The following is a 20,554-nucleotide window of genomic DNA, read 5'->3' on the forward strand; positions in this document are numbered from 1 at the left end:
GTCACGCTGCTGGCTCAGGCTAGGCATGCCGCTGGCTGAAGGCTGGGCACTTCACCGTCTTTCTTTGTACTTTAAGGAGTGTGATACTAACAGTCCAAGTGTAACATATCATATTAATATTTAGTATAAAGCAACAATTATAAGTCAGCTTGAGCAGTTAAAACTTGGTTCCTTTTCAAGACTGAGACTGGTGGTGTGTACTGCTGGCCTATGGAATTGCCATAATCCATTTTTTGGGCTGGGTGCCACTTAGTTAATAGGATAATAAAAGAGTAAGAATTACAATCTAGACTCAGAGGTGTGATGGGGGAAGCAAACGAGCTCTGGTTCAGTCTGTTTTCCTCTTCACCCTACCAGGCAGCCACTTAAATCCTAATAGCTGACTAAGAAGCAGGATACTCCTACATAAAACTTAATGTTGTAGGCTATATATAGGCTTTTTTTTTTTTTTAACAGAAGAGTGAGTGCTTGCTTGTTCAATAGTGGCGTTGATTCTGCAGAACAGCTTATGTCTGGTTGGCGGGTTTTCCCCAGCAGTCAGCGTGTAGGTCATGTCGAGCTGCATCCCGATGCCAGGACCTCTCGGCAGCAGGCTGCCTGCAGCCCAGCCCAGCCGACGGCTTCTGCCTGCCTGCGGCTGAGCAAGGGCTGCATCCTTCTTGCTTTTAGAGGAAGGAAGCGACTTAAGAGTTGGACTCACTGAAGTTAAAATGCACATTGAACAGTGTAGATGGGAACAAAGGTTTGTGTTAAATCCAAACTTGATTGTTTCTACTTTTTCTGCTTCTTGCTAGGTCAGGACTGTGCACCTAGCTGTGATAACTTGCAGACTGTCTGAAAGTGGTCGTCTAACGGCATTCGGAAAGTTGGAGTTCACAGCAGAGTGTCAGGAGGATTTGCATGTAACATCCCAAATTTCCTTGGTTCTATGAAAAGAAAAAAAGCCCCAAAATGAACAAAACCCCCCAAAATCCCAACCCCCCCAAAAAACACCCCCCTGGACCTCTCCAAAGCCCTCGCCCTTCTGCTGTTGTGGATGGCACCTCTGCAGTTGCTCATCTGTGTTTCCAGTTGAGCCAAAGTCCTCCTAAGTACTGTGGTCTGAGGCAGGCCAGGGCTCTGGTGGCACGGATTCCTGCTTCATGCCTGGGCTCCCTGCGTGCCCTTGAAGCACAAGTCGGGTGGCCGTCAGCAGGTACCCTGCGGTGGCATGGCTCAGCGGTGCGGGAGCTTCGGTGTCCAAAGCACGTGTTTCCTACCAGGTGCAACAAACCAGTGAGCGAGTGCGCTCCGGCATGCGTGTAAACTGCATCTTGCCGATGTTAACTAAGCATTGTAATGTGAATAAAACAAATCATGCGGATGCCCACGCTTTCTCCAAAAAAGGTTACATTAAAGCTGTCTACGGTGGTGCTGTTACTCAGTGCTGCTAAATTGCCTTGGCGAATGAGATGCGACAGCTCGCTTCCCGCAGCCGTGGGAAGGTGGGGATCGGCAGCAGTCGCCTGCGTGGAGAGGGCTCCTTTAATCTGGGGAAACTCTCCTGGTGCTGTGGAGTAAACACATGCTCTCCATTGCAGCTGAGAGCGGTCAATTTGTTCCCATCTACCAAACACACAGAAGCTGAAAACCAAATGCTGATGGTGGAGGTGCATCCTCGAGGGGCTGGGCTGTTGCTCTGTGGCTCAGAAGCACTGACCATGAGAAGTGTGCATCTCCATGTTGTAAATTTACTGTGGGCTCCAGAGGAGCAATTGAGAAACATGGCTTGAAGGGCTCTGTAAAGCTGCAAAGTATAGAGCGTGTAAGTAATAAGTATGCCTAAAAGTAATTTTTGTAGTAGGAAAGCAGCGTTGCGAGATCTGCTGTTGACGTAATCCGTTTTCCAGCCTGGAATGGCCAGAAAAAGTGTCTTGAAGCAGACCAGGGAATGGGGGGGAATCCAGTGGAAAGCCCGCTGAGCTGGGGTACATGGCAGCATCTGCAGTAGTGATTGTTGGTGCTTAAGTGTCATTGGGAACACACGTTTTTTTCACTCTTCCAGAACCTTGGCAGTATTACGCTGGCAGTGTGCCCTCGGAGCTGGGAGGGGGATGCCTGCAAATTGCCTGGTGCTAAGAGGGTTTCAGGGTTCTCTGGACCAGCTCTGTGTGCAGGACCTGTTAGCAGATGCTTGTCTTCCTGGGTGCTGCTTGCATCTTCGTGCCGGAGAAGCCTCAAGGAGAATGCACTGAATGTTTTTAGTCAGTTAATTAAAAAGACAGCACTAAAGCTGAGGCTTTTCTGAAGAGGCTGAATGCTTGGGTGGAGCTGAGCTCTACACCAGTGCTTGGAAGCCAAGCCTGCCTTGGGCTGGATCCTGGTCTTTTCATGAACATGGAGGGTCCTTTTGTGTCTGATAGAGTTTGTGAGCCAGGGCTTAGCTGCTGGTGGGATCCCCTGTAGCTGGGAGCAGGGTGCCTGCGGGAAGGGTGCGCGGCTGGCTCTGCTGGGTGCTGATAAGGTCTGCCGTCCTGCCTAGGAGTTCTTCTTCCTCCTCCCCACCCCAAATGAAAGCAGACAAGCCCTCCTACAAGCAGGCTTGGAAAAAATTACATCATGAGATGCCTATGCCTGTCAGGAAGCCGAGAGGCTGTAAGAGCTTGCTAACTTTGCTAACAAAGTGCAGTTGTGGGGATGGCACCAGCCCCGGGGAGGAAGAGCTGTCCCATTCCTGCGGTGACCTTTTCCTGTCATCTGGGCAGCGGCCCCATGCCTGGCCTCTCTGGATGAAGGCGATGAGATGTTCCTGCTTTCAGTGTGAAGCTATCTTGTGCACAGGCGCTTTTTCCCTCGGTCAGGGACCACTGCCCAGCCATGCCCTTGGACATAGTGATGGGGTGCTGGAGGAGGCTCTGAGCATGTGGCTGGTTGTTGCAGTAACCGCAGCGCATCCACATATAGACTTCATTTATGTGCTGTAAATATGAAATGAGCCGTTTTTTATTTTTAGTAACGTGTGCATGGCAGTGTGCTTGGGGTGGTTCTGTCCCACTGGCTTTTCTCCCTGGGAGCACTGGATGGCTCTCTGAAATGGGTTTACTTCTAGCATACTAAATCACTGCTGCGTCCACTCTAGTAAAAAAAATGCTGATGTCAGTATAAATCCGCAGCTGAAGTTTGGAGGCGTTTCTGGTGTGGGGATGCAGTGGCCGGTGGTGTGGTCCAGCACCATGGTGTGAGCGGGTGGTCCTGCCATGGGGGTGCGGGATGGAGGTGCAGCTGGCACGGGGGGGGGCAGTGGGGGCTCACACCAACGGGCTGGCTTTTGTACACTGCACCCCTTAACTTCAGTTTGCAGAGCTCAGGCACAGTGGTGAGCTTGCCGGCAGGGCTTTGGGTCTCTCCCTTATGTAAAATGCAGCTCTTCCATCTGCTCTGATACAATTTCTTTCAAGAAAGCTTTCCCTGATAGGTTGTAAGGGAGCTTCTTCCCTCCACTGACTAGTTTGCAGCTCAGCTGGGAAGGAGGGGGAAGTGGGTAACAGCAGGGACTGTTTAGTTGTTGCAAGGAGACACTGCTTGTGTGATGCAGACTTTCACCTTGGAACCTGTAATTAAAAGCCAGCGGAGCTTAATCACCTCATAGCTATCTATTGTATACCTCAGACTGGATGGGAAATTGGCAGTGAGTGGTCAAGTGGCAGACACTTATCATGATCCTGTAAGATTAGTCAAAACTGACGTTAAATAAAAATCCAATACAAATAAAATCTGAGTAGAAACCAGACGTTAACTGTCAGGAAAGGCCAAACACCATTCAAGGTCTGAAGTTAACAGCATTATCTGTTCAGGACATACCGCCCTATTGTGAAACCATGTAAATATTAACCACTTTGCTGGAGCATTGGGTTAAAGGGAACACCCTGGTGCTTACCATTCTTGGTTGCTGTTCTGTATAATCACTTGTTTGGAAGGTCAGGAGATCTTTTTGTATTGCTAAGATGGTATTGGGTTGCTGCTGTGGTCTCTGCAGCTGAAGAGGAGCAGGTAAGGCATGCCCAGTCAATGTTGGGCATGGTGAGGCTCAGCTTGCAGGACTCTGAACACTCTTAAGTTTGAACTGGAGAAGGCAGTCAAAGTAGGGAACACTTTTCCTTTGCTAGCTAGGACTTAGTAAGATCCCTGTACAATTATTCTGGTGGCATGGAAGTGAGTTCATACCACTGTAGTTGTCTTTACTCCAGCATCTGCTCCGGGAACTGGAGAGCAAGACAGAAGCTTCCAGGTCACTTGTAACTTCTGTTGACTAGAAAGGGGTTTCTGTAACAGTTTTCACTGAAATGGAAGGAAGAACAGAAAAATGCACTGCTGTAGTGTGCTACTGTGAGTGAAAGGATCAGTCAGGCTGAGGGCATCCCAAAACATTGCAGAAGAGCCCTGGTTTGGGTGAACTTGGGCAAACCGGAGCTGTTACAAGTGTAATACAACCTGAGTAGCAACTACAAGCTTAAAAGGAGTGCATCCAATCTGTGACTCACTAAACCCAAAGTGAACTGCAAGAGTATTCACAGAACTGTAGAAGTCACTTCGTAAGGCCAAACTGATGCAGAAAAATACCCTGCCCCTTCGGGCAGCTTCTTACGACAATCTGATCTTGCTACCCAGCAGCCTTAAACTTAGCTGCACGGAGTGTCTCAAAGCGGAGCTGCAGCGTGGCTGCTGTGGTGGTGGATATTGCTAGGCTAGAGCATCACGTGGAAAAGCCAGAGCTGGTTTTTCTTTTTCTTCTAACTGAATTTGCAGCATGAAGGGATGACTTTTTGTGCAGGCAGGAGTGTGGTGGTGCAAAGGATGCCCGATGGACCTCCACTCCCTGCTTTGCCATTTATACACAGGTCATGATCTATCTGGACTTTGTTCCAATTCCAATTCCAAACTCTGGCTTTGCTGGACTTCATCATATAGTACCTTTTTTTTTTTTTTTTTTTTCCCTGCCATTTTAAATGCAAACTATTGGTGGTGTGGGGAGGCATGTTTCTATATATAAATGCAGTTTCCTAAATGAGTCTTTTAGGTATGCCCTGGGGTGTTTCACCCCGGTTGCGATGTTGTTCTTATGAACTCCATCACGTGCTGTGAGGCCTCTTCCATAAGATACAAATGCCATTAAAAATACCAGGTGGCACTTATTATCCAAATGCAAAATAGGAGAGATCTTAAAACTGCCAGTTCTCCTAAGCTTAACATTGCAAAGCTTCAATGGGAAGTCTCAACACCCTTGGAGAGCACTTGGTACTTGGACTCTTCTCTTCCCTCCCATCTAATGCTGGACATGAAGGATGGTGTCTCTGCCCTGAGCAAGTGCCTGCAGCGACCTCGGTCACTTCTCTTGTCCTTGATTACCTGGGAATGAGTGCAGGCACGGTTATTTTAAAAACATGTCTCTTTCCTTTAAGGCGGGAAATAAAACTGTTGTACGTCTTCTGTCTTCCAGATAGTAAAGCCATAGTTGATGGAAATTTGAAGTTGATCCTTGGTCTGATATGGACCCTTATCCTCCACTACTCCATTTCCATGCCAGTGTGGGAGGATGAAGGTGACGATGATGCAAAGAAGCAGACCCCTAAGCAGAGGCTGCTGGGCTGGATCCAGAACAAAATTCCTTACTTGCCAATCACGAACTTCAATCAAAACTGGCAGGATGGGAAGGCACTGGGGGCTCTTGTTGACAGCTGTGCTCCAGGTAAGTCCTTTCCTCTGATGGTCAGTGTTGTCCTTGCTTGCTGTCCTTGTGGCTGCTCTGCTCTTCCTATGGGAGGAGGTTTTCACTGCTGAGTTGGAGACAGGACTGAGGCTTTCGGGAAAACCTGAGTCCAAAGAGGCCAGCTGTGGGAAGCAGCAAGTTGTAAACGACTTGGCTAAGGGAAACACTGGCCTAAAGCAGAATGTGTGATTGCATTATTGGAGGCGCCACGTTTAAGCTTTGTATTGGGTGCAAGGGACAAAGGCGCAAATGCTGGCTCCTAAATGCAAAAAAGACTTGTTCCCACAGCGAGTGCCAACAAGCTTTCAACTTCTGGGCGCAGCAGGAGGCTTCATGTGTTCTCCTGAAATAGGATTGCAGAGGGAGCACAGAGCAGCCAGAAGCTGCACACTACCTGAAATGTCAGTGTTTAGCAAGCTGAGGCTGTGCAGCTTAAGGCGGATAATGTGATGAAGTGTGAGAAAGGCAGTTTCCTTACCTTCCTGTAAAACAGCCTCGCTAGTGCGATTGCTGGTGTTCATCTAACGCAGTCTGGGGTGCTGTGGCAAGCAGTTGAATTTTTCTTTTCCAGATTTGCTGCAGGAGAGCCAGTGAAACATAAATGATGGCTAGATGTATTTGTGCTGTATTTAAAGTGGTGTCTTGCACAGCTTAAATTTAAAGCAGTGTGGTTGTGTGGCCGACTGAAGAGCTATACGTCTTTAGTTGATAGGCAAGGTGGGTGGGAGTCTTTCTGAACGGGCTGTTACTGTCTGTGTCGTTGGGGTCCCTGGAGATGCTGGTTGTTATCTTGCAAGTGTTTGAGCAGCACGTGCTCCGTCTTGTTCTAGTTTACTTCTGCAAAGCTCTGAATATCTTCCTATAGAGCGGTAAAAGTGGCTGTGGGGTTTGTGCTTGGTTTCTTCAGCTAGGGAAGCTCCTTTGCAGGTAACACTTAACAAGTGAAATGTGCTTGCAGGCCTGTGCCCTGACTGGGAGACCTGGGACCCGAAGAAGCCTGTTGACAACGCTCGGGAAGCCATGCAGCAGGCGGACGACTGGCTGGGTGTGCCGCAGGTGAGGCTGTGCAGGCCTGCGGGGAGCACGGCGGCCAGCTGTGTGCTTGTGACTAGCTTGGGTTTAAACTGAGGAAAGCAGGTCAAGTTGCTTGGACACTTTCAAAAGTTACAGTTAACTTGTGTGAAATTGCCTGGGAAAGGGCAAGTTGTAATGAAATGCCCTGCTGCATCTCAGAGCTCTGGCTGTAAGATTTTGTGTCGGTGTCTCCGCTGAAGGCAGCTGGTGTTGCACCATTTAGGGTCGGAGGGAAGGCACACGTGTAGCAGTGCCTGCCCTCTTAGTCCATGGAATTTTGCAGCACCGAATGCCACAGAAGTAAAACTCACTGGCTTAGGAAATCACCTGCAAGGATGGCTTTCCTATGGAGAACAAATTTGCAAACCAGATAGTTTCATAATGATAAAATTGGGACAGAATTGCCAAAGTCTCTGAAGCTCTGGGAGCAGCTTGTGTCGTGGGGGCAGGAGAAGAGACTAGTCGCAAGTTTCGCTTTGCAAGAACTGCAATTCAGAGCTGTAGCATGCCGGATTATGAGTTTCCAATTCTTGCAGTTTCAGTTATCCCCATGTTGCTTTTCAAGAGGAGCATAGCTACTGTTGTCCTGCCTTGCTGCCTGCTCAGTTTGTTGCAATCTCCTGAGAACCCCTAACAATTAAGGCACAAAAAGCCCCAAACCACATTGGGACCATAATGAGCTGCTTGATTTTCTTGCCATGAGATAATAAATGATGTTGTGTGTATCAAAGGGAAAATAGATGTGAGAAATCACATTAACATGTGGGGGTTTTGAAATGTAAGACTGTGTCATAGCTCTGTTTCTGTGTTGACATGCAGTAACCAAGCACTGGTACAATATGCTTAATTGCACTGTCTTTCAGGTTATTACCCCTGAAGAAATTATCCACCCTGATGTGGATGAGCACTCTGTAATGACTTACCTGTCCCAGTTCCCCAAAGCCAAGCTGAAACCGGGAGCTCCTTTAAAACCCAAGCTGAATCCAAAGAAAGCAAGGGCTTATGGCAGAGGTAAGGACTTGGTGAGCTTAAGCTGCACCAAGCGTTCAGCTCTTCAGAAAGCTGGGTGGGGTTTTTCGCTGGTGTTGAACTCCAGACCTACTGTAACTGACTTCAAAGTTTCACTTGTATACTCTTGGTGTGGTGCCTAGTTTCAGAAATACGTGGATATAGTCCAAAAGACACTCCTAGTTCTAACATGTAAATTCCCCAAAGTCTCTGAACCTGTTCTGCAAGCTGCAGCCTCGTACTGCACAGCTGGAAGAAGCAGCATGATACGGGGCTAAAACCACCGTGGTGTGCGATTCAAGCTAGCAGTATTGCTGCCGATGGCTGTTGATGCAGCAGGGAGTGCTTCTCCGGGTAAAGTGCTCCTGTAAAGAGGAAAAAACCTCTTCACATCTGTGTGTCTCTCTGAGCAGGCTCTCTGTAGAGGCAGAGTCTCCCAGGCTTGGTGGCAGATGTGTATTAGGGTGGGCTAATTCTAAATAAGTTATTTTAATTGATTGGAGGTGTGAATACTTCGTTTGCACATGCACAAAGGTGGGTTGGTAGTCCTTCAAAGTTACGTAGTGCCGGGCCTTTGTTTTAAAGGCTGTATTTGCTAATTGGAAGGACTCGTCCATGGATGTTTATGCAACTGTAGATCTATAGGCAGCCTTTCTTTCAACTTACCTTTTAAATGGATAATTTCCTGTAACTTCTGATGTGGTTCTACTCTAGATTGGAATATGATCTCAACTAAATGAATAACAGATTTTTACCTTTAATACGCTTGGTATGTAGCAAGACGTCACTTAAGTGTTACACTTTGTTCTCCATTCCATTTTTTTTAAATTTTTTTTTTAATCCGGGGGCTGTTATCGATCGGTCCTTCAAGATTTTTAGAATTAGTGGGTTCCAGAATTGGGTGTACAAGAGTGAAATGGGAAGAAACAAAACTTTCCTTATTTTTTTCTGGGTTTATGTGAGTTGGTTTTTTTTAAAGTTGATTTTCCATTGAAACTTAACTAGCGGAATGAATGGACATGGACATTATCTTTGCACTGAAGAGCAGTCACTATAGCCAGAAGTGGGTTTAGCACTTAGCCTGCTTGGGTTTATGCCCTTCCTTGGTGCCTTCCACAGCAAACCACGATACATAAGACACATTTATTAGACCCCAAATGTATAGACTTCTATACTCCACTTACTGTGTAGATGACTGATCAGCCTGCCTCAGTCTGTCAAGCCTGGCTTTAGTCATGTTCTTACTCTTTCAAAAACTGGAATTATTTTGTCTTCTGCTTTCATGCGTATGGTGCTCTGGAACCATTGTAATAGAAATTATAAAGGGTGAGCGGCTCTTCCTGAAAGATTGATGTTTTCCCAAAGTGAATTACCAAAGCAGAGTCACTAGATGTTATTGACAATTCTGACTGCTAAGGTGGGTTGGGACTGAACAGTGACTCCAGCAGCAAGGGGCTCGCTGCCAACTGGGCACGGTCTTTTGGATGAATGAGTAACAGGTCTTCATGCTTCCAGAAAAAGGTGACTGTCAAGTGTAAGCAGATCAGTCTTAGCATTTTTTATTGTTGTTTTTCCATGTAAGTTGCTTGTCACCTCCTAACATGAGCCTTGGTTGCAGTGCAGCACCCTGGCCGCCGCGAGGGCAGCTGTGTGTAGACCTGATGTGAAATGAGCCTGCAGAGGTGCTGTGCAGGGTTGTGCAGACCATCAGTAATGCACGGGGAGTTCTCATTGAACCAGGCAAAGCAGGTCTCCTCTAAGAGAGTAAAATCCAGGAGGTGAAACGTAGGCTAAGAAAGTGACTGATGCTGTCCTTTGAGGATGAGCAGTCCTCGTTGTGCTTGCAGAAGGACGGATACTTAACTCCAATACCAGACCATAAAGCTTGTGCGGTGGGCTGAAGATAGGCAGAGTGAATTTATAGCTGTTTAAACTAGATGATAATCTGGGGCTTAGTTTGAAAGAATGAATATGTCAATTGTTAACACCTTATCAGAATGCTCAGATTTCCTAGTAAAAACATGATCTTCCTTGCATTGCTTTCAACTTATTGTTTTCTGAAGATAAACAAGTTTAGGAATTCTGTTGTTCACAACCACTTCCTTTATAATCTGTCAGACGTTGCACTTTCCACTAATTGTGCTATGGAGCAGTAGTGCCCACGGTTTTATGAATAAGCCAAGGAGTAATTCCCTGGGACGGAAGGGTATATATGTTTAGGCTAGTCTGGAACCAGCAACTTTGGGAAGTTCTTCCACCCACTCAGTCTGACACCAGCATGACAGGTGTCGTGACCTGGGGCTACGTGTAGGGAGATGATGAAACCCTGCTGGTAAACTGCGTGCTGTAGCAGGCCCGGTGCTGGGGAACAAGGAAACTCTGACTAAAAAGTTCAGGGGAAGTGGCGCTGAATTGCAGGCTTTTCATGGTTTGAAGAGGTTCCTGCATGCAGTTTGTACAGTGTTCACTCTGGCAAAGTAGTTTGAGCGGCTTTCAAAGAATAATAAATCTGAGCGGTGTCTGTATGGCAGAGTTCTGGTAATGGAGTAAAATGTCACTTTACTGGATTGTTAGGATCAATATGGGTAGGATGGGTAGGAACTATCTTGCTTAAATAAGTCTTCTGCCCTTGGCTGTAGGGTAGTGCCTTTACCAAAAGGCTTCCCAAAATTTCCCTCCAGCCTCCCTGGTTGCCCTTGCTGCGGTGCAGCACCATTGCAGCGTTCAGCTGTGTGAAGTAGAGCAGCTCGTAAGGAGCAGCTAATGCACATAGGCCAGGCGCTGTCAGTGCCGGCTGCGGGGGACCCTCAGCGCATCGCTCGGGCGGACGGGGGGGGAACTTGCTTTCACTTGAACCCGGATGCCAGCAGGGTTCTGGCATCAGCCTGAGATCCTAACACGAGTTAAGCACCAGTGATTCAATTTTTAAAAACGCTTGTGCTGTAAGAGCAGGGGTGGTTGTGAGCCCGATGCTCTGGGCAGCTGGTGAAGAGGTGACGTGCAGCGGGCTGGGGAAGCTGGTGCTGGGGGCTCGTGCGTCAGCTGGGGGGTGGCCTCCAAACTACCTCCTGGGTTTTGTAGCAACAGCTGATGTGCCGCTCTGGGTCTGTCTCACAGGGATTGAGCCTCATGGGAACATGGTGAAGCAGCCTGCCATCTTCACGGTAGACACCATCAGTGCTGGGCAGGGAGACCTGATGGTCTTCATAGAGGATCCAGAAGGAAACAGAGAGGAGGTATGTCTGTTAGATTTTGTGTGGAAGAGTAAAGCTGGTCTGAACACTGAATTTTTTTTGCAGTAACCTTCATCTTTTACAAATAAGGTCTTAACAGATAAGTAATCTAAAAAGAAGTTGCAAAATAATCTTATCAAAAGTGCAAGTCTCAAGCTTTTCCTCATAATTGCCTTACTGGATGAACTTGAAAAAAAAGTCACTGTCTGGAACACAACCCCAATGTCCAGTAGTTGCAGTGCTTTAGCCTGACTGGCCAAGTACACCCTGACATGTTTTTAGATAACACACATCACTAAATCGCTGTCTGCCCTTACTCATTCTGCAAGAATGGCTAAAGCAGCTATTTAGATGCCATGAATCATTTTGAGTTAAAATGCGGGTTTTAATGTTTATAGAAACTTCTCATCCAAGTGCTCCACTTGATCGTGTTACAACATTCCAGAAAAATACAGCTGTGCATTGGACTTAACGTCTCCTCAATTTTGGCCTGCCTTAGCAGAGCAGTTAGCAGCAAGGGAAAGGGCTGGGCTGGGAAGAAGGTAGCTTGCTTTGTCTCGTGTAAAGACAAAATCAATGGATTTTTTTTCCCTATGAGAAGAGGAGGTAGCAAGGATCCCTGCTCCCACAGGAACAAGTCTCTCACATTGCTGACTCTGGAAATAGTTTGCTATATCCATATGTAACATAGCTATCTGCTATATTATATATGGATCTAGTTTGAGTATCAAGTGCTACCCAGGAAAGTCTTAGGCTGGCGTGTGCAGGCAGAGCTCAATGATGGATGTGTTTTCTCTCCTAGGCGAAGATAACACCATCCAGTGACAAAAACAAGACCTATTCAGTTCAGTATGTGCCCAGGGTTACTGGACCTCACAAGGTAGGTTGTGTGTCAATAACCAGTATTCTCTTGCTAAACGTGCTCACTGCTCTGCTGGTTGTTAATGTGAGCCCCCGAGGGCTGCCTGTTTACTCGTGGTGTAATATATAATTTGTATATATATCTATATATAAAATAATAAATAATAACTGCTCTGGGCATCCTGAAGAAAAGGTAACCTGCCGTGGCCTTAATTCCCTCTCTGGGCTATGGTGCTGCCTCCTGCTCGGGGGGAAGCAGGGGTGTGTTGGGGGAAAGTGTGTGGGCGCTCGGGTATCGGGTGCGGCAGCCGGCTCTCCTCTCACATGGGGCCGCTTTTTGCAGCTCGTGAAGCCAGTTTTGTGGGTTGTCACAGACGCGCAGAGGAAAGTACCAGGTTGTTTCTGTAAGAGTTTCTTTGCTGATGATACTGTACACCATAGGGGTTTTGTGGAGAAGGTTCCTCACTCAGCTCTGTCCCCAGATGCCTGCAGAAGCAGGTTTTTGCTGGGTGGTCCTGTTGCTTGACATTTGCCTGAGTGGCTGGTCCCCACAGCCAGCCTGAAAAGATAAATGCAACTTCTGCTGCCACTTCATTGCTGGATGGTGATCTGCCTCTTACCGGCATGTCCAGATTCAAGCATTCCCGCTGGTGTGGCTGACCCTGCGATCAGTGGTGCTGTAAGGCGGTGGCCAGCAGTTACACTGCATGGACAGGATGAAGGTTGTGGGATGGATGGTCTCCCTCACCGCTGAGGTGTAGGCTCTCCGTGCTAGGAATGCAGGTGCTTGACCCCATGCTTGGCTGCATGGCGGTGGCACTGAGCTCTGCCTCTGCCCCCTGGGTTGAAGCTGATGCTGTCTGTCTCTAGGTTTCGGTCCTGTTTGCTGGGCAGCACATTTCAAAGAGCCCGTTTGAAGTGAATGTTGACAAAGCCCAGGGAGATGCGAGCAAAGTAACAGCAAAGGGACCGGGACTGGAGGCAGCGGGGAACATTGCCAACAAGCCTACCTACTTTGACCTCTACACAGCAGGTAAGCAAGGTGAACAAATGCCAAAATCCTGCAGCTTCCTCGAACACGAGGAGGACCTAAACCTTGTAGGAATAAACAAACTGAAAGTGGATGAGGATTTGCAGCCCCATCAAGTTTAGAGGTGAAACAATAACCAGGCTGCTCTGGAGGCTTCAGCTGTGTATGGGGCGTTTGAAGTGCAGAGCTGAGCGGAGGCAAGAAGGTGCTAAGCATCACCCAGAAATTTGCCATGAGCTTGCTGAATGGCAGCAGGCAAGTTCCTGGCTGGTTTGTTCCTCCAGCTCATTTTAAACAGGAATGTGAAATGCCCACCTCTGAAGGATGAACCGTGAGTAAACTGTAATACGTTCTGTATTTAGCTTTACAGAAGGAATCTGCCGCAGTGCTGCTTTGAGTTCATACTTCAATGACAAACTGTCTTCAACCTCTGTTGTCATTATTAGAGGGCTACTATCTTCATTAGGGCATCTCCATCACATGACTTGTTGCCTGCTATTAGGCCAATGCTGTAGCCTAGAGGAATGAGTCAATAAGATGCTACAAATGCTAATTCATTTAGAACAATGTGAAACTACTTAGGGCAGTTACTTGGAGTATTTAAGCACCAAAATATGCTGAGTAGCATATTTTAAATTGCCTTCTGCCTGAGGGCGCTTAGAAGCAAAATTAAATGTGGTTATAGTGAGGGGAAGTGTTATGTTCAGCCTCTAATTGGGAGAGGGAGTGGTCTGGATCATGTAAAGACATGTCTGGCCTCTGAAAGTGCTAGAAAACTGTTTGTGTTGCATGATGAGTTGAATAAAATGTGAGAGGAGCAGGTGTCTGGACAAAAGTGAGTATGTGCAGTCCAGCAGAGAAGGATCCTTGTCCAGACCAACCTGCACGTTGTTCCAGCTCTCTCAGGCTTTGAAGCATTTTAGATTAAGATCAAACTGACTGGTAAAGTCGTGGGCTAGTCTGTGGCAGAGGTGCTACAGGGTGGTAGCAAACCAGGCTGTATGTGTTTTCAGGGCTATAATAGTGTTGTGAAACTCTGTAGCTGGAGCAGCAGAGCCTTGTCAGTTTGGTGGCTTCATGGAGATGCCATCATCCTGTCTTTCCCCCTCCCCACTTGAATGTCTGGTTACTGTCAGGAGGAGCTGAACCTTTAGGCTGTGTCTAGAAATGGCAGCAGAGGACGGCTGGCTGGGATCCTGAACGCAGTGCACGTTGCTGTGGAGAAGCCAAGGCTCAGCTGGGCTTGTTTCCTTTGCAGGTGCTGGTGTGGGTGATGTGATTGTGGACGTGGAGGATCCTCAGGGGAGAAGCCTTTCTGAAGTTGCAGTAGAAGACAAAGGCAACCAAGTCTACCGTTGCACCTACAGACCTGTTCAAGCTGGTCCTCACATTGTCAAAGTGACTTTTGCGGGGGAGGCAATTCCCAAGACTCCTTGCACTGTTCTAGTCGGAGAGGGTATGCGTTTTAAATATCCACCTAAGTGTAGATGGCCACTGTCCTCCTTAGATGTGATCACAGAATAAGCTTGAATCTTGCCTTGGATGTTCTCTTTACCCTTCAGTGTCTTGGTCCTGATTCAGTGGGTCACCTGGGTATTCGCAAGGGAAAACAGTGCTCTCTGACAGTAATACAGCTTTTGTTGCTAGTGTTTCCCTTCTGCCTAGACCTCCAAATGTTAAGCTGCCCTTTGTATTTTTTTTAACTGTTTTATGCAGCTATGCAGTGTCTTGCTGTTTTCCACCTCGGTTCCTCAAATGACTATATTTACTGTTTTCCTCCTTAACTGACACCTAACTTGCTTTCTGTTCCATCCTTACGTGCTCCTACGCTTTTAGATCTCTGCTCATCTCTCCTGAGCTACCCTCCATTTGTGGAATTTTGGACTTCACTGCTAATGGCTTCCTAGTTGGTAAGAGGTGTGCAGGATGCTCAGTCATGTTTGCTTTTCATAAGCTTCTAGCTTGTGGCTTGTCCAGGCCAAAAGGGTTTTTGGTTTTGTTGGGGTTGGGGAAGAAAGTTGCAAGCGAGCTGAAGCGGTATGTGACCCAGTCAGTGAAACTGGCTCGACCACAAGCTGCCTGACACAGTTGTGCAAGAGCTTGACAAGCAGTTCCCACTCCACGTGGGGCACGCTCCTGGGTGCTCCCACCAGGTTCTCGGAGCTAGCAGGTGGCACGCAGTTTTTGCTTATGCTGTCCTGAGTAGGACACACAGTGATGTTGGCTGCTGCAGGGGCGAGGGTAGGCTTGTAAGCTATTGAAATGAGTCAAAACCGAACAAGCTGCTTGGCAGACTTGTGCTTCTGCTGTAAGCACGGCCTGTTTTGGGGAAATGCATGTTGGGTTTATGCTGCTGGAAAACTCTTGATTATTTGTAAGTCTCTTCAAAACCTTCAGGTCTCTGGAGTTGAAGACCACGTGATAGCTGTGATTGTATAATGGAAACTGTTCATAAGAGTGCGTTACTTATTTATGTAGCCACTCTGCAGGCCTGGAGAGGCACTTGGAGTAAAGGGGTTAAGCGTAAGCTGAAGCTCAGTTTATGTAGTATGTAACCTACTGCCCCTACCCATGGCTGCTTCGGTCTGCAGAGGGCTCGATGGCTTTGCTTCCCAAAGTGTGAACCGCGATGAACTGGGATTTTGTTGTGACATCTCTTAACGAAGCACGTGCAGAACTCTGCTTTGCTAATAGCAGTTATTCCAGGCATGTGCTTCTGAAAGACCAGCACAGTAACACAGTTCACTGGGGCTTATCTGCAAAGGGAGACTTCACCCTGTGCTGCAGTGTGCCTCTCGACGCAAAAGGCATCAAGAAGATTGTGCCTTGTACATGAATATCTGTACATGATAGCTGTGTAAAAGTTTTGTATTGGTAATGACATGAAAGCAGAAAGCAACAGGGCTTCAGCGTTTGCTTTAATTGTAAAAAGTGGCCCTCGCAGTGTTGCCTGGCTGCCCTGAACGCTGCTGCCCAGGAGCCATGGAGCACAGGCAGCGGCTGGGCAGACTCCTGTCTGGCTGCCTTAACGCTATAACCTTAAAACTTGTGCTGAAAGCTAAGCTGTGGTTGCCCTGAGTCAACATTAAACTAAAGGTTGTTCCAGGCTGGCTAGGCTACATCTGTGTTAGGAATCAAAGATGGTATTGATGTCTGAAATTCCCTTGCAGCCTGCAATCCCAACGCTTGTCGTGCCACTGGGAGAGGTCTGCAGCCCAAGGGCGTCCGCATGAGGGAAACGGCTGACTTCAAGGTTGATACGAGAGCAGCGGGGAGTGGGGATCTCGGCGTGACTATAAAGGGACCGAGTAAGTGTTCGGGTGAATTTGTGCTGTGGATATGTTTTGGAGAAGGTAGGGAAGCAAAAAGGAGGACCAGTAAAGAGGTGGTGGCCTGATGGAACTGATGGGACTTGTGTCACCATAAAAAGCTGAATTTCAGAAGGATTTTCTGGTACTTGCTGTCTAGCGTGAAGGCTTTGATCTGCAGGGCTGGGTAAGACTACCCCTGGTTTTAGTTGTCTCCATTTTAATGCGTATCAGTTAGCAAAACAGAAAATCCACGTGTCTGCCTGCTGTGGCCTCCAAGCTTTATGGGTTCACATTGCATCTTCCATCTGATCTGTGTGAGCAAGTCACACTCCAGGGTCTCTGGCAGGGTGGAAATCCTGCTTTTGTAAAGCTAGGAATGGCTCAGAGCAGCGCTCCTGGCTGCGCTGGATGCTTGGGCATGTGAGCAGGGGAAGAAAGGGTCAATGGAAGCTGTAGGCTGACATGGAGACCTTCTGCCAGGATCTGTCCCCAGGTCCTTTGCTGTGTCCTGAGCTCTGGATGTGGCCCTCTGCCTGGACCTTGGCAGGCTGGGGCCATGGGAGTGCTGGCAGCCGCTGGCTCATGCAGTGGCTCCTGAGGCTGCCGGCGGCAGTGGATGTGCTGCTGCTCTCCAGGAGCTGCTGTGCTTGTGTTGTACTTGTGAGCTGGTCACCTCCCCCCAGCTGGGGCTGTATTAAAAGGTGCATTGTATTGCCTTCACCTCCTCCACACGCACAGTGCTCTGACTGTGTGGCTTAATGCACTTGGGGGTGGGGGGGAGCAACAGACGTATCAATGTAGATTTTAGTGTATTAAGCTTTTCTCCCTAAATTCTTCATCTTGAAGAAAATGAAAAGTAGGCATTCCCTGCATACTTGTGGTTGCAAAGTCTGACAAATGTTAAGCTTTTTTGTTTTAACATATGACATGCATCATACTGCAGACTAAGAAAATAAAACACAAGGGAACCTATTAAGTCTGGTAACTTAAAATACTTTCTGCTGTATTTCTTCTGGAAGTGTTTGCTGTCTTTGTCCTAGAGGGCAACTAGAACTAACTTCCCTTATAACCTGACCTTTTCTTTTTTTTGGTGGAAGAAATTTATTCTTGCAAGCTAAAATAAATACTAGAAAACGTGAACTTGTCTGAGTAATTGAAGGCAGGATGGAAGCTGTTAAGTTTAATGCTGAACTGATCTTTCAACAGAGGGCTTGGAAGAGCTGGTGAAACAAAAAGGCTTTATGGATGGTGTATATGCATTTGAGTATTATCCAGCTACCCCAGGGAAGTATGTTGCCACGATTACATGGGGTGGGCACAACATCCCAAAAAGGTGAGTTAGAAGTAGCTTTGGTACCGTTTTTGTACCCTTCGGTGGGTTGTGTAGTTGGTGGGCTTTTAAAGCAACACTAACCTTTGAAAAAAAAACTCTGGAGGGACAAGTTAGTGGCAAGCAGTTGCTGTGACAGTTTTGCCACAGCCTTAAAACAGGCTGTAGATACTTATATTGGTAAAGCGTTGAAGGGTGATTCGCATCGATCTTGCTGAACCCAAAAAGATGAATACAAAACACAATAAAACTTGGTGGATCGTGTGTTTTGGACTTCGCTGTGAGCTCCTGGAGGGATCTGTTATTTTAGTGTCCAGGGCTACAACAAGCAGTGCAAGCCAGGTATTTGGCACTCGGGATTTGTGGGTGCAAAATGTAAGCACGCAATGGGTTGATGACCTCTTTGCCAGAAAGACAGTCTGCTGGGCATTGTGCCACCACATGATAACATCTATTAATTTGGAAAATCCAATGTAAAGCCTCATTAAAATGCCTGGGGGGAAAAGTGGATGCTGTATTTGTCCTCATTTCTAATCCCATGCTTTGCTTTTGTCTTGTAGTCCCTTTGAAGTTCAAGTGGGTCATGAAGCAGGTCCTCAGAAAGTGCGAGCCTGGGGGCCAGGACTGCATGAGGGGGTTGTGGGCAAATCGGCTGACTTCGTGGTGGAATCCATTGGCACAGAAGCTGGCTCTCTTGGTATGTTAATTACTTTGTGTGCCTGAAATACTTATGTATTGCAATGTTAGCAACAAACTCATGAGAAACAACAGCTTTCCCAGCAGTAAAAAAAAAATGTCTATAAGACATTTTGGTCTGAACACAAATTTTTATCAGAGCATCAAAGGCAAGTCCTAGAGATAGGAAAGTGTGTGATAAGGAGTGTTAATCTGTGGTTTTGTGGGATGAGATCCAGAAGGGAATGATGGATTTTCTCCCATGTTGTTGAAGAAGGGTAATAGAGAGCATCATGTGTGGTTATGGCTAATAAAAAGCAATTTGGGGAAGTGGGGTTATATTAGCAGCCACCACAAACCTAACGTGAGGAACTTCCTTGTTCCTGTTGCAGGCTTCGCCATAGAAGGCCCTTCTCAGGCTAAAATTGAGTGTGATGACAAGAACGATGGCTCCTGTGATGTGAAGTATTGGCCCAAAGAGCCTGGTGAATATGCTGTGCACATCATGTGTGATGATGAGGACATAAAAGACAGCCCTTACATGGCCTTCATCCGACCGGCTTCAGGAGACTTCAACCCGGATAAGGTGGTGTATAAGAGTTTACCCATGGCGTGACGCGTATTTGATATCACAATGGTAGAGATGTTTCTGAGGGCTTCTGGTGACAGACTTGACTCTTAAGCTACCTCTGCTTAAAGCTCTTGAATTTGCTGTGGTCCAGCCAGATATTACTCAGCTTTTTCTAATAACACTGTTGTGGTTTTGATTTAATGCAATGACAACTTGCTGAATTAGTCCAGATTCTCAACTTTCACACTAGCCTCTACTCGTATCCCATGCTTCATGGGTTTTGTGGGAAGGAGAAGGTCTTTAGAAATAAATGGCTTAGTTTTACTTCTCTTTCTGAACTGCAAGCTAAGACTCTTGGGGTGTTTTTTTTAGGTGAAGGCTTATGGCCCGGGCTTGGAGAGGACTGGCTGTATAGTGAACAATCCTGCTGAGTTCACAGTTGAAACCAAGGATGCCGGGAAAGCACCTCTGAAGATGTATGCGCAGGTAAAAAGCCAAAGGCAGCTAGGTGAAACTTCAGCAGAAGGGCTTTAATGCTGTTGAGAAAATGCCTTAAGTATTTCTGCTTGCTTACGTACCACTTAATTCTGGGCATATGTGTAATTCTCTCAAAGCTCTGCGCTTTGATCTGTGTAATGTAGTCAGGTAACAAACCTGACTCAAGACAAGGTGACTTCTCCCTGGTGTATGAAATATATGGCTTTGCTTCCGTACTTGGAGTCTCCTTGGCAAAGCAAGCTGTAATTTCCTAGAGTTGTCATTTGGAAGCACCTGAAGTGTCTCTGAGCCTGTGACTTTCAGACGAGCTTGTTAAAATATGTGTTGTAGGATGGTGTTAGGAATGAGCAAGTGTTAGATGAGAAAGATTTACAGGAGTGTAATTTGCGTGTTTCTTCAGTGTTTCTGAGCTGCAGTTCTGGGAAAAAAAACCCACAATGCATTTTGGAACAGTCTTGGGTTGTTCAAACTACACAAACATTTTTAAAGTACCTGAACCTTCTGCTTGTATTACTGCTTTTTAGGATGGAGAAGGAAACCCCATTGATATTCAGATAAAGAGCAAGCCTGATGGTGTGTTTGTCTGTTCCTATGTCCCAGTTAAACCAATCAAACATACAATTTCTGTTGTCTGGGGAGGAGCCAACGTGCCCAATAGCCCGTTTAGGGTAAGTACGGAGGTGGATATTACTAGTTCTAGCCAAGCAGGATGTACATGCTCACAGCTACTTGTCGTTACAACTGAGATGACAAAACCATTCTGTGAACTTCAAGGAGGTGTTCCTTTCTGCTCCCTGTTTTTTAGCAATCAGTCCACTTGAAAAAAGCTTTCTGTTTTGACAAGCTCACGTGTTGGAGGTCTCCTGTCAGTCCAGCTCAGCCCAGGGGAGTCAGGGCAATTCACTCTTACCTTGGTAGTCTTCTCCTGTAGCCTTCCCCCAAGCAAAGCTCTGACATGACGGTGGTGTTGAGCATGACACAGATGTGTGATTCTGGCTCTTGTGAATCCATGTAGGTCCTTATAGGTCAAGGGAGTCATCCTCAGAAAGTGAAAGTGTTTGGACCTGGTGTGGAGAGAACTGGCCTGAAAGCGAATGAGCCAACCCACTTCACTGTTGACTGCACAGATGCAGGAGAAGGTAAAGGCGGGCTGAGCTGTAGCTGTGGTATCAGAACCGCATGTCATGCCAGGGGAGGGATTATGTACTGTTTCAGGC

At 47.1% G+C, this 20,554-nt stretch overlaps 1 protein-coding gene across 3 annotated transcripts in view; it reads left to right on the forward strand.

The window, feature by feature from the left end:
* Positions 1–20,554, forward strand: part of FLNB (filamin B) — a 73,679-nt gene that overhangs the window by 19,143 nt on the left and 33,982 nt on the right. For all 3 annotated transcript variants that reach the window (XM_080383167.1, XM_080383168.1, XM_080383166.1), the window contains exons 2-15: positions 5,477–5,725; positions 6,705–6,802; positions 7,684–7,831; positions 10,946–11,064; positions 11,864–11,941; positions 12,793–12,955; positions 14,211–14,408; positions 16,123–16,260; positions 17,470–17,596; positions 18,154–18,290; positions 18,661–18,854; positions 19,212–19,325; positions 19,862–20,005; positions 20,353–20,476. In XM_080383167.1, coding sequence (XP_080239293.1) covers positions 5,477–5,725; positions 6,705–6,802; positions 7,684–7,831; positions 10,946–11,064; positions 11,864–11,941; positions 12,793–12,955; positions 14,211–14,408; positions 16,123–16,260; positions 17,470–17,596; positions 18,154–18,290; positions 18,661–18,854; positions 19,212–19,325; positions 19,862–20,005; positions 20,353–20,476 — 2,031 coding nt within the window. The remainder of the gene's footprint in view (positions 1–5,476; positions 5,726–6,704; positions 6,803–7,683; positions 7,832–10,945; positions 11,065–11,863; positions 11,942–12,792; positions 12,956–14,210; positions 14,409–16,122; positions 16,261–17,469; positions 17,597–18,153; positions 18,291–18,660; positions 18,855–19,211; positions 19,326–19,861; positions 20,006–20,352; positions 20,477–20,554) is intronic.

This window comes from Falco punctatus (genome assembly GCF_963210335.1).
Source record: "Falco punctatus genome assembly, chromosome: 4".
Classification (NCBI taxonomy): domain Eukaryota; kingdom Metazoa; phylum Chordata; class Aves; order Falconiformes; family Falconidae; genus Falco; species Falco punctatus.